Below are 14147 nucleotides of genomic sequence, written 5' to 3'. Positions count from 1 at the left end.
TCTCTTGTGGTAATGCAATGAAAATATTAATTTCCTCAAGCATATATAAAGATGAATTTTGGAGGTAAAGCAAAGCACTCAGGTTATTACCAAATGACGAGGAGAAAGTTTAAATTAATCCTTTAACCTGTCAGCTTTGCAGATTTAATGTGTTTGATTTTGTGGTACCTTAAAACTAAAAAGTAGGGTTGGAAAACTCTGAGTTCCGTATGGAGTTGTGGCCAACTTTCTGAAGGGGGATTATATACAGGGAAGGCAGTTTAATCCCAGGGGTTGACAATGTTTCTTTCTTGTCACTGGAGCAAGACCCTCTGATGTCCCATTGGACCCTCTTGCCTCTAGTTGGCCCTTGGAATAAAAACTTGTGTTTGTTCTAATCAGTTTCTAGCACATGAAGAAGAGTTCAGGTACAGGCAGGCATGAGGAACCCAAAGCTGATCTTGCATTTTAATAACTTTATATTCAAGCATTGTTCACTTCCACTGTTTCCAAATAATGCCATGAATATCGGGTTGCATAGAGTATATTGGAGGACTTTGCATTTCCTGCTTTCTTGGGTTGGGAATGTTCCATTTGAACTTGGCGGTAATTAGGTAAAAACAAGCACTGCAGATGCTGGAAACCAGATTCTAGATTAGAGTGGTGTTGGAAAAGCACAGCAGGTCAGGCAGCATCCGAGGAGCAGGAAAATCGACGTTTCGGGCAAAAGCCCTTCATCAGGAATAGAGGAATTGGCGGTAATTGTAAAGGTTCTACTCATTAAAATCTTCCATAATGCAAATCTCTGCCCCAGAAATATTAAAGGATACAGTTCTAACTTCCATAAACCAAGAAATCCTTACACTTGATGCTAATTATTGCATGGTGCACCCAGACTTGAACTAGCATACGTCTTCTTTGTGAAAGTTCCCTTAACTTCCCTTAACAGTGCGGAGTGCAAAAATAATGAGCTACTTAATTTAAAATAATGTGCATGACAATCATTTTATTCTTAGAATGAATATTTTTATTATCAACGTGGATTGTAAAGTGCTGTAAGCCCTTGCTACACAAAGTAGAATGAATGGTTGCCACTCACCCCTGCTTGTGGTAAATTGTTCCTCCACCCTTTTGCTTTTTACGTCTCACATTTGCAGAACCATTACATTCGAGTTTCAATAAATCCCCAGGCAACAGAAGTTGTAAATTCAACAAGCGATCGGACATTCGGAATGACTTTCCACGGATAGCCTTCCACCTGTAAACAATTATGTTTTAAAGATTTGCTGGAGACCTGTGACTTAAGGCCATTTCAATTTTTGTGGAGTTGCTTTGCAGTGGCCTACAGTTTGTTTTTTTTAAAAAAAGCCAAAGTTAATCTCAAAATGTCCCAGTTGAATGAAGTTTGAATCTGACAAGTTAGGAATATGATGTGTCACTCCTGGGTAAGTTGCGATTTACTTTAATCAGATCCATTTAGTTCAGAAAGGTTTGTAATCAGATTCTCGTTGGATTGCAGAAGACCTGGATGACTTGAGGATGGAGGGCATCACTGACCACGTGCCTTCAGGTAGCCGGTTTAGTCAAGCTCGAAGTTTGTATTCTGCAGAACCTCAAGCTAAAGTAATACTCAACATCTGCTCAAGGTGTGCCAGGTAAAGTCGAAGCCAATTTTGTATCATCACTGCTGAAATGTTAACCTGTTGTAACTGTATTCTCTTTCATTCTAAACATGGAAGTTATTCTGTTTTCTGTACTTTAAGCCACACAGCTTTGAAGCTCCATTGGAATTGTTTCAAGATGTGTTTTAAACAAAAAATCCTTACCTGTGCATGGCTCTCTAGTAGCTGTCACAAGACCCAGCCACTGAATGTTGTATTACAGTTTTATTTCTACAGTGTTGGCCTTTTGGGAATTCTTAAAGAGCAAATTTCAGACCTCACAGTGAGCAAATATCACAGAGACGTCCATGTCGAAATAATTCTAAACATTGTACCATTATAACCTTTAGATCTTGGCCTTTTCCAAACCCTATTTTGATTGAATGCAATTTTAAGGTTCATTTAAGAGATCATTCTAGCCCTATTCAACTTGATTAGCAATCTAACTCTTCATTCTTGTCTAAGCACCTCTGTATTTGACTAAGTGTATGAGCAGTCTTCCCCAAGGCATCATGGATAGCTGGTCACATTATTTTACACATATCCACATTTATTTCCCTACACATGCCCATATTTACTTCCCCGCAGATAACACCAAAATTGAAGGTGTAGTGGACAGTGAAGAAGGTTACCTCAGATTACAACAGGATCTGGTTCAGATGGGCCAATGGGCTGAGATGTGGCAGGTGGAGTTTAATTCAGATAAATGTGAGGTGCTACATTTTGGGAAGTAAATCTTAACAGGACTTATACACTGAATGGTAAGGTCCTAGGCAGTGTTGCTGAACAAAGAGACCTTGGAGTGCAGGTTCATAGCTCCTTGAAAGTGGAGTCGCAGGTAGATTGGATTAGTTACAGTGTGGAAACAGGCCCTTCGGCCCAATAAGTCCACACCGACCTGCCAAAGTGCACCCACCCAGACCCATTCCCCTACATTTATCCCTGTACCTAACACTATGGGCAATCTAGCATGGCCAATTCACCTAACCTGGACATTTTGGGACTGTGGGAGGAAACCCACACAGACACGGGGAGAATGTGCAAATTCCACACAGACTGAGGCGGGAATTGAACCCAGGTCTCTGGCACTGTGAGGCAGCAGTGCTAACCACTGTGCCATCGTGCCGCCCACTAAGTATAGTGAAGAAGGTGTTTGGTATGCTTTCCTTTATTGGTCAGAGTATTGAGTACAGGAGTTGGGAGGTCATGTTGCGGCTGTACAGGATATTGGTTAGGCCACTGTTGGAATACTGCATGCAGTTCTGGTCTCCTTCCCATCGGAAAGATGTTGTGAAACTTGAAAGGGTTCAGAAAAGATTTACAAGGATGTTGCCAGGGTTGGAGGATTTGAGCTATAGGGAGAGGCTGAACAGGCTGGGACTGTTTTCCCTGGAGCGTTGGAGGCTGAGGGGTGACCTTATAGACGTTTACAAAATTATGAGGGGCATGGATAGGACAAATAGACAAAGTCTTTTCCCTGGGGTGGGGGAGTCCAGAACCAGAGGGCATAGGTTTAGGATGAGAGGGGAAAGATATAAAAGAGACCTAAGGGTCAACTTTTTCATGCAGAGGGTGGTATGTGTATGGAATGAGCTGCCAGAGAAAGTGGTGGAGGCTGGTACAATTGCAACATTTAAGAGGCATTTGGATGGGTATATGAATAGGAAGGGTTTGGAGGGATATGGGCCGGGTGCTGGCAGGTGGGACTAGATTGGGTCGGGTTATCTGGTCACTCTATGATTGATGTCACCTAACGGAAAAATGCCAGAGAATCTTATACCATTCACAAGAGAAAATAGAAACTGTGCTTTTGTCATTCTGGTAAAGTGAAGCATAACCCATAAGTCAATACACCTTAATAACTTTATATCCAAGCTTTGTTTACTTGCACTGTTTCAAAATAATCTCAAATGAACCCCCTGAATGGTGGTTGCATGTAAGACTTTACATTTCCAACTTCACTGCAGTTGGTTGGAAATATTGAAATTGAACGTGATGGTAATTTCTGCCCATTAAAATCTCCCATGATGCAAAGGTCTGCGCCAGAAATAGACCCCTGCTATTCACCTTATCTATTATCCCTCATTACGTTATAAGCCTCTTTGAGGTCATCTCTCAACCTCCTCGGCTCCAGTGAAAACAAATCCCAGCCTCTGCTTATAACTCAAACCCTCCATTCCTGATAACATCTGGTAAATCTCTTCTGAACCCTCTCCAGCTTTAGTAATATCCTTCCTGTAGCAGGGTGACCTGAACTGCACACTGCACAGACTAGCATCCTGTACAACCTCATTTGACGTCCCGACCCTATACTCGGTGGTCTGAGCAATGAAGGCAAGCTTGCTAAAAGCTTTCTTAACCATCCTGTCTACAAATTTCAAAGAATTAGATACCTGAATCTCTAGGTCTCTCTGTTTTACAATATTATCCTGGGCCCAACCATTACTTGTATTAGTCCTGCCCTTATTTGTTCTACAAAATGCAATAAATTGCAATAATCCAAATCTCAAGTTGAAGGGTGTGGCACTGGAAAAGCCCAGTCAGGCAGAATCTTAAAACAGGAGAGTCGATGTTTTGGGCGTAAGCCCTTCATCAAGAATGAAGAGCCACATTCCTGATGAAGGGCTTATGCCCAAAATGTCGATTCTTCTATTTCTCGGATGCTGCCTGACCTGCTGTGCTTTCCCAGAGCCACACTCTTCGACGCTAACCTCCAGCATCTGCAGTACTCACTTTCTCCCCATTGACTTTATCCAAATACAGCTCCATTTGCCACTCCTCAGCCCATTGGCCCAATGAATCAAGATCTCTTTGTAATCTGAGTCAGTTTCCATCGAAATCTGGTGAAAAGTTAATCTCGAAAGCAAAAGTGACTTATTTGGGCCACACTGTAGAGCAATATCAAGCAGCACCTGGAAAATTGAAAGAAAGGGCAAATTTTAGATTTGCCCATGCCTGAGATGAAACGGATAATTCTATGATATATTGGCATGAGTTGATTATTATCAAATGTTTGTCCTAAATCACCTGTAGTGGCTCCTTTAACAAATTTACTCAAGAAAGGCAGCAAATGTGAATGGGCACCAGAGTGAGAACTTGAAAGCTGTGTCTACAACCACGGTTAGAGACAAAAATACTACAGATGCTGGAATCCACCGTAGACAGGCAGCATCAGGAGGTGGAGAGAAAGGTTACACCCAAAACATCGACTTCTGCAGCTCCCCGATGCTGCCTAGCTTGCTGTGTTCTTTCAGCCTCCTGCCTGCCTCCTGTTCTCACAACCACAGCAGTTTTAGCAGCATCAAAATCTGTGAAAATATTCATCCTGACTGTTTATGTCAGCGACATCAATGGAGGTGCCAGTTCACATAGACTGTTAAAAATCACACAACACCAGGTTATAGTCCAACAGGTTTAATTGGAAGCACACTAGCTTTTGGAGCGACGGTCCTTCATCAGGTGATAGTGGAGGGCTCAATCCTAACACAGAATTTATAGCAAAAAATTACAGTGCGACGTAACTGAAATTATACATTGAAAAATTGATTGTCTGTTAAGCCTTTCATCTTTAGAATACAGTGATAGTTTCACTTCTTTCATGTGTAAATCACAAAACCCATTTTTTTAAAAGTTGCATTCTCGGGTTAGCTGTTAACAATGGTGATAGCTCGACAATATGTTGAAGGTGTTAGCCCCCTGTGTTCTCTGTCTATTACCTGATGTTTAGATTGATTCTAATCTAAAAAGTGAGATAACAGAGTTCTACATGAATGCATGCAGTTTTTGAGCAAAGTACAATGTAACCCCACAAAATATATGTGTGCATGTGGGTCTTTGTCTGTCTTTGTGTGTGTCTGTCTGTCTGTCTGGGGTGGGGGTTGTGGGTGTGAGAAAGTGTGCGTGTGTGTGTGTTTGTGTGTATGTGTGTGTGTGTGTGTGTGCGTGTGTAGTGAGTGCAGAGTGTCTTAAGTCTGTGAGGGGGTGCATGTCTGGGAGTGTGTGTGTCTATAAGGGTGTGTGTGGGTGTCTGTGTGCATGTCTGTGTGTACCTGTGTCCATGTGTATGTGAGAGTGTGTGTGTGTAGGAATATCTGTGTGTGTGTGTGTGTGTGTGTGTGTGTGTGTGTAGGAGTGTATGTGTGTGTGTGTGTAGTGCAATGGTGATCACCTGTAATGTGACATGAACCCAAGGTCCCGGTTGAGGCCCTCCCTGTGGGTACCGAACTTAGCATCCCCGAATCATCACATAGACTGTGAATGTTTTGAAGGCCTGAATGCGTGTTGACAGAAATAATCAATGCTGGAGAAAGGGACATTGTGTTTTGTATTGGGTGTACATCAGTTTGAAATCTAAACCACAACAATGCATAAGAAATTGTTACATACACAGACCACAAACCTTTGATTTTCTTTTGGTTTTAATCCTGTGGCGAAATGATTTAAAATAAAAGCATTTGTACGCTTGGAACAAAAACCAATACCATAGCTGAAGATTGTATTTGTTCGAGTTCAGAAGGTTGAGGGGAGATCTAATAAAAACTTACAAGATAATGCATGGCTTAGAAAGGGTGGAAAATATTTCCGTCAGGCGGGGATACCAGGACCCATGGGCACAGCCTTAGAATTAGAGGCGGATCAATTTAAAACAGAAATGAGGAGACATTTCTTCAGCCAGAGAGTGCTGGGCCTGTGGAATTCATTGCCACAGAGCGCAGTGGAGGCCGGGACATTAAATGTCTTCAAGGCAGAGATTGATAAATTCTTGATCTCAAAGGAATTTAGGGAGACGGGGAGAGTGGGGGTAAGTGGCATTGAAATGCCTATCAGCCATGGTTGAATGGCGGAGTGGACTCGATGGGCTGAATGGCCTTATGTCCATTCCTATTTCTTATGGTCTTATGAAGGTTCACCAGAATGTAGCCTGGTCTTGGATGTATTAGATATAAAGGAAGATTAAGAAGACTAGGATTGATTTCACTGGAAAGAAGGAGGCTGAGAGGAAACCCGTTAGAGGTCTATAAGGTGTGGAGAGGCATAGATAGGGTGGATAGGCAGAGGCTTTTCCCAGAGTTAAAGTTTCAATTACAAGGAAGCACAGGTTCAAGGTGAGAGGGTCAAAGTTTAAGGGAGATGTGTGTGGGAAGGTTTGCATGCGGAGAGTGGTAAGAGCCTGAAACTCACTGTCAGAGGAAGCAGGTACATTGCCAACATTTACATAAATAGTGAGGGAACAGAGGGATACGGACCGAATAAGGACAAATGGTTTGCCTTTTAGTTGGGGCATGATGATCGGCACAGGCTTGGAGGGCTGAAGGCCTGGTCCTGTGCTGTACCTCTCTTTTCTTCTCTCTGTTCTGATGCTTTATTAAAGCACACATGACAGAACATGGCTGTTGTGATGCAAATGGATATATATAAAATGTGGTTGATGAGAAACTTATTGTATATTATTGCTGTTAACTTAGTTTGGAAATAGTTTATTTTTTTAAATACCTCTTGAGGATATGTTTCCATTCCACCTTGGGGGAGGTGTGATCAGAAGTCTCTGATATATATGGATCTTAAAGTAGTGGCATATGGGTTTGTTACTGCTCTGAAGGGTCTTTGAAAACAACTAGGCCAAACAGAAATGTCCCATTTTAGTTGCACACTCACATAGCACTCTAATATTCTTCTGGGTTTCCACACATGCTGGCTGGCATGCCAATGCATTCACTTCTGATTTCAGAAGTTTAAGCCATGCAAAAAACTAAAATATTGTTCGATCATTCTTAGGGAATAGCGACCTAATCTAGTATATGTTAGAGAGGGAGGACCCCCTGGAGTGTTAATGGAAGATTGGTTTTATTGTGCTGATTTATGACTGGAGGTGTAAACAATGAAGGCCATTAACTTGTTCATGGATCAGGGGAATCAAAGATTTATTTTAGCTCAGCAATGTGGAAATCAGGAGTGTAAGTGAAGTGAGAACACGGCATAGAGACATTGATCTAATATCCCTGAACCTAACAGGCTGGGAAATCTTTAAAGATTGAAATTGCAAAGCCTCAGGGAAGGGTTTGTACCAACAGCATTTGTTCTAACAACCTTTCTTAGTCCAGCTGAGGTAAATTTAAATAGAAATCTTTTGCTTGACAAACTTGGCGAATTATCTTGCCTGCCTTCTTTGGTTGGGAGAATGGGAAACAGATTGTTAATGTCAAAGAGCTATGGCAAAGTCCTCTCCATTCAGAATTGGGTTCAAGACTGATACTGGCCTGCCCTCTCCATGTGGGCACTGTTCACATACAACTCCATCTCTAATATCTGTCAAGATTAACGTATGAGCTCATTTTTTATGGAGTCAGAGTCATCGTGTCATACAGCACTGAAACAGCCCCTTCTGTCCACCCAGTCCATTGCCAAACTTAATCCCAAACTAAACTAGTCCCACCAGCCTTCTCCTGGCTATCTTAAGTATTTCTCTCCTCCTGTTACTCAGTTGATTTCCAAATTTCACAAAATTCCCCGTTTTGTATACAAGACTTCCTGTGGTGCACCACATCAAAATCAGTTGTGAAAGGTTATTTATTCCTCAGTTTCCTGTAAGACTTTCCTTTTATCTCTGCCAATGATCCTTGGTTGACTGCTGATTCTTTCTGCTTTATACAGTAGCAAACAGATTTGAGTTTTGATTTAATACACTGTTGACTTTTCTCAGTTCATGCTCCGTTGAATATTTGATTCCAGAGTTTGATAATCTGTGTTAGAGATGCAGGTCGGTCGTGAGGAGTCAGCTACATTCCCATTCATTACTCAGACAGCTGAAAAACATTTTATCTTCAGGGCAATCCTTGAATTATATTCACAGAAACTATCTTAAAGAGCATGAATTAAAGGTTCCCCTGTGGTTTGATTTCATTCAGAAAATGTCTAGTTTTGTGCACTTAGATTGAATTTAATCACCCTCCCTTACAAGTGAAGACCAGTTTGGCAAGATTGAGTCAAGACTTTTAAAGCTGCGGTTAAGAAAATAGCTCAGTCAGTAAAATGGATGAGAGTAGCATTCAGTGATTTAAGTATCTATTTGTTGGATCAGGGTGTTGCTGACTAGGCCAGGCCAGCATTTATTGTCCATCCCTAATTGCCCAGAGGGAAATTAAGAGTAAAACACATTGCTGTGGGAGTGGAGTCATGTGTAGGCCGGACCAGGTAAGGATGGCTGATTTCCTTCCCTAAAGGACATTAGTGAACCAGATGGGTTCGCAACAATCAAAAATGGATTCGTGGTCATGATTAGACTTTTAATTCCAGACTTTTGCTGACTTCTAATTCCACTAACTGCTGTGTTAGAATTCAAATCCAGGTCCCTGGAACATTACTGGGTCTTTGGATTAATAATCTGGCCATAATACCACTTGGCCATTATTTCCCCTGGATAGCTGCTTTTAAATAGCACAGAGGTGTTGTAGAGAAGGCAGGTATTTGAGTCCAGTGTTGAACTCACCTTTACATTGGGATTTATTTTCACATGCCAAAGCAACAAACCACTTAAGCAGATGAGTGAAAAACAGGGAACAGAGATTTAGTCTCCAATGTGAGTTTGATTTTACTATCCATACTGACCATTTTTCAGTCACCCATTTTGCAAGTTAATCCCCATTAGGACCAGGGACTTAAGCCTTTTTGTGCTTTTTAATGCTTTTTTCTCTGCAGCAGAAGAAAGTTAAAGCTATAGAGTTGAATATTTCAAACCCACTGGTGTGGGTGAAGGCATGAAGGAAAATTGGAAATGATCATTTTGATCGATTTATTGATTTCCTAATATCATTCCTGGCACTGGGAAGATTGACAGGAGCTGCAGAGGGTGGTCCCAAATCCCACTGATCCATTAAAAAGACCAATTAACATTGTTACAAAGCTTCCTTTGAAAGTGCAGGTCATGGTTCTAATGGGGGAGTATACAGGCTGCGTGCACTGTCTGGGGTTAGACCAGCTGAATGGAGGCACACACACAAATGGGAACCAGACAAGGCTGCCTTAGGCAGTTAAATGGATCCCTTGGCAGAGGCTGAATGATACAGAGGGGTCTCGACTGGAAACTGAAGCCATTGTCTCATCACAGAGAGGGGGCGATAAGTGCTGGAGCATTGAGAGGTTCTTACCATCCTGGGTCAGAAGAGAATGTTGGAACTACCTGAGTGCAGGAAAGATGGCAGCTGGGGCTGCTAGAACAACTCTCAGATTTTGGATTCAGTGGTGACACCCTCCTCAGGAAGGTCAGAGCCCTGGGCATCAAAAAATGCCGACAGTTTGGAACAGGCCATTCATCCCAATAAGCCCACACCAATCCTCCAATGAGTAACCAACCCAGACCCATTCCCCTACATTCCCCCCACTAATGTACCTAACCCTAAACACTATGGGCTAATTTCCCATGGCCAATTCACCTGACCTGCACATCTTTAGACTGTCGGAGGAAACTGGAGCACCTGGAGGAAACCCACACAGACACAGGGAATATATGCAAACTCCACACAGACAGTCACCTGAGGCTGGAATCAAGCCCAGGTCTCTGGCACTATGAGGCAGCAGTGCTAACCACTGAGCCACCATGCCACATCTGGATGGTTGAGGAGAGGGACCAGAGCAGGAAGGGCACAGAGGGTTATGTAACCTACCAGTGGAGATGAAGCTAGCTGGAGGTGACCAGGATCCAGCGCTGCCAGAGATTGTGACTCTCCAGGTAAATGTTGCCTCTTGTTCTCTAGTGGTCCTCTCCACTGCTCACCATTCCCTGTCAGTAACCATCAGATTCACTGTGATTCTCAATGTTGGCTCATTCTAAGGATCAGCTGGTAGATCCTGGCATTGTTCCCCACACATTCAGTTCCAGCCAGATGGGATATTTCACCTGGTTACAGGGCTTTGTCAAGAGATTCTACAGTTAGACTCATCAATAACGACAGCTTCCACTCTCTTCATTGTCCAGTAGTTTTGGTACCACAACTACACCAAGATCTTCCTTCATGCCAGCTGCCATGACTCCTTCATGCTCCATGAATCCAGAGTGGCACAGCTCTTCACCCCAACCCTGTCAATATCTTCCATTCAGAAAGAATTACTTGACAAGAAGAATGGTCATCTTATTATAAAAAGGATGTTATTAAACTAGACAGAATGCAGAAGAGGTTTATTAGGATGCTGGACTAGAAGGTTTGGGTTATAAGGAGAGGCTGGATAGGCTGGGACTTCTTTACCCTGGAATGTAGGAGACAGAGGGGTGACCTTACTTAGGTCTGTAAAATTATGAGGGGCATGGATAAGGTAGGTAGGCAACAGCTTTTCCCCAGCATAAGGGAGTTTAAAACTAGAGGGGATAGGTTTAAGATGAGAAGGGAGAGATACAACGGATTGCCCAGAGGGGCAATTTCTTCACACAGAGGGTGGTGAGTGTCTGGAAAGAGCTGCCAGAGGTTAGTGATGGAGGTGAATATAATTTTGTAATTTAAGAAACATTTGGACAGGTACATGAATGGGATAGGTATGGAGGGATATGGACCAAACACAGGCAAATACGACCTTGATTAATTGTGAAAGCTGGGCAGCATCGACCAGTGGGGCCGAAGGGCCTGTTTCCATGCTGTAAACCTCTATGGCTCAATGATAACCCACCTGCGGTTAAGAATGGTATTGAATTGAAAGAAAAATATGTATAAGGCTGCAAACACTCGTGGTAAATAAAAAAATCTGGAACATATTAGAAACTAGGTGAGCTAAAAGAATAATAGAGGGAGGAGTCAATGAGATATAAAAAGGAGCAGTAAATGTTTCTCCATGTATATAACAAAGAACCGATTAGCTAAAGTGAGTGTTCATTCCTGAGATGGGATGAAGGAATAAAGAATGGAAAATGAGGAAATAGCAGAGGAAAGTTTTTTTTTTATCTTCCTTGGGGTTGTTAAGAAGGCATACTGTGTTTTGGTGTTTATTGGGAGGGGGATTGAGTTACAAAGCCATGAGGTCGTGCTTCACTTGTACAAGACACTGGTAAGGCTGCACCTCGAGTGCAGTTCTGGTCACTGCATTATAGGAAGGACATGGAAGCTTTGGAAAGGGTTCAGAGGATGTTGCCTGGTATGGAGGGAAGGCTGAGAGAACTGAGGCTGTTTTTGTTGGAGAGAAGAAGGTTGAGAGGTGACTTAATTGAGACGTATAAGATAATCAGAGGGTTAGATAGGGTGGACAGTGAGAGCCTTTTTCCTTGGATGGTGATGGCTAACACAAGGGGACATAGCTTTACATTGAGCGGTGATAGATTTAGGACAGATGTCAGAGTAGTTTCTTCACTCTGAGAGTAGTAGGGGCATGGAACGGCCTGCCTGCAACAGTTGTAGACTCACTGATGTTGAGGGTGTTTAAATGGGCATTGGACATGCATATGGATAATAATGGAACAGTGTAGGTTAGATGGGCATCAGATTGGTTTCACAGGTCGGTGCAACATCGAGGGCTGAAGGGCCTGTACTGCGCTGTAATGTTCTATGCTCAATGTTCTTTCAAAGTTGTTCCTGGGATATGAGCAGGACCAGCATTTATTGCTTATCCCTAATTGCCTGGAGAGCAATTACAGGTCAGTCACATTGCTGAGGGTTTAGAGTATTTGATTTCCAAAAAGGCATTCCATGAGCTGCAGTTTCCTTGTTTTATTCATTCATGGGATGCAGGTGTCACTGGGTAAGTCAATATTAATGGTTAACCATACTATTCCTTGAGAAGATGATGGTAATCATATAAAAGTATCTCCATCATTATTACTTGCAAACATTGCCTGAATTTAGAGTGATACTGAGTCAGCCCACTTGTATAAAAGTGCAACATCATTATTTGGTATTTCTAATTTATTGTGAAAATAGTTTGGAAAGGTTCTTATTGTTGTATTGCTCATAATCCGTTTTTATTACTGTACATGATCTGTTCTATTAACTCAATAGCTTTAAGGTCCTTTCAGCTTTCAATTGCTAGTACTGACAGAGCACAGTAAAATTGAGCACCAAATGTTTAATACATGTTTACATTGCTTTGCCTAGGTTCCAGGGAAATAGTTTAAATGAAGAATCTGACAATGGATCCCAAGTGTCACACTCCCCTGAGCAAGCAGTTCCTGAGTCCCAGGCAGTGTGTGAGTAGGAATGTTTCCATTGTAAAGAAAATGCCAGTAAATTTGAGTAAAATGATCTAAGTTCGAGATTGACAGGTGAGTTACCAGAACACATTGTTAGTCCCTCAGAAGCTGTTGTTGAGATAAAACTATGCCTTAAATATTTTTTCAGTTGTTGCATGGGATGCAAGTGTTGCTGACAGGTCCAGCAGTTCCTGTACATACCTGACTGTCTTTGGAATGGCCTGCTGGTTCATTTCAGAGAGCAGTCAAAAGTCAAGCAAATGACCATGGATTTAGAGTCACAGCTGAGATTTTAACAGCAATGGTTTCCTGTTCACCAGCCACTAGCTTTTCTAATTTTAGACTTATTAACTGAACTCAAGTGTCGTCATCTATTGTGGTGGGATGCAGACCTATTTCTCCTGGGTCTTTGGGTTGTGAGTCCAGTGACAATACTCCTCTGCTCCCACAAATATTAGATTCTGCACAATGAAAGTTCCCTAAAATTCTTTATTCCTGAAGAAACTCAACACCAGCCGGTTGGTTTATGTACTCGCTGTCTGTGCATCTTCTGTGGAGATGTCAACCTTAAATATTTAAATCAGTGGGTTAGTCCCTCCAAGGGGCAGTGCAGTGGGCTAGTGGTTAGCAGTACCACCTCAACACCAGGGACCTGGGTTTGATTCCACCCACCGGCAACTGTCTGTGTGGGGTTTGCACATTCTACCCTATGTCTGCATGGGTTTCCCCTGGGTGCTCTGGTTTCCTCCCACAGTCCAAAGATATGCAGGTTCATGGATTGACCATGCCAAATTGCCTGACGTGTGCAGGGTTAGGTGGATTAACCATGGGAAATGCTGGGTTACAGGATCGGAGCATGGGTCTGGGTGAGATGTTCTTTTGAGAGTTGATGTGGACTTGATGGGCTGAATGGCCTACATTCACACTGTGGGGATCTAGTGAAGAGATATGGGGAGATCTGAAATGTTCATATGAATTTGACTGGGTGTGCAGTACCAAAGCTGCACTTGTATTTTAAGCATTTCTGGAGGCAAAAGAATAATTACAGAAGAGAGACATACAGCCCACTGTATCTTCACATTTTAATTTCCATTTCCTGCCCATTTCCTGTATCCTTTTGCATTTTTTTTTACTTAACTAATCATCCAACATCATCTTAATTGCCTCAATTAAAGCAGCCTCTACTACACTTCCATGCAGTTCATTCCAGACTTTACTTGCAGAGTCATAGAGTCATAGGGATGTACATCATGGAAACAGACCCTTCGGTCCATCTCGTCCATGCCAACCAGATAGACTAACCCAATCTAGTTCCATTTGCCAGGATTTGACCCATATCCCTC

The 14147-nt window shown here is 42.4% G+C and overlaps 1 protein-coding gene across 1 annotated transcript in view; it reads left to right on the top strand.

The window, feature by feature from the left end:
• c5h8orf34 (chromosome 5 C8orf34 homolog) overlaps window positions 1-14147 on the top strand; it is a 364200-nt gene that overhangs the window by 297181 nt on the left and 52872 nt on the right. Inside the window, exons 8-9 of the mRNA XM_072571481.1 lie at window positions 1499-1634; window positions 12710-12801. Of these exons, the coding sequence (XP_072427582.1) occupies window positions 1499-1634; window positions 12710-12801 (228 nt within the window). The remainder of the gene's footprint in view (window positions 1-1498; window positions 1635-12709; window positions 12802-14147) is intronic.

Source organism: Chiloscyllium punctatum, chromosome 5, assembly GCF_047496795.1.
Source record: "Chiloscyllium punctatum isolate Juve2018m chromosome 5, sChiPun1.3, whole genome shotgun sequence".
In the NCBI taxonomy this organism is placed as follows: domain Eukaryota; kingdom Metazoa; phylum Chordata; class Chondrichthyes; order Orectolobiformes; family Hemiscylliidae; genus Chiloscyllium; species Chiloscyllium punctatum.
This window is presented reverse-complemented; position numbering and strand designations above follow the sequence as displayed.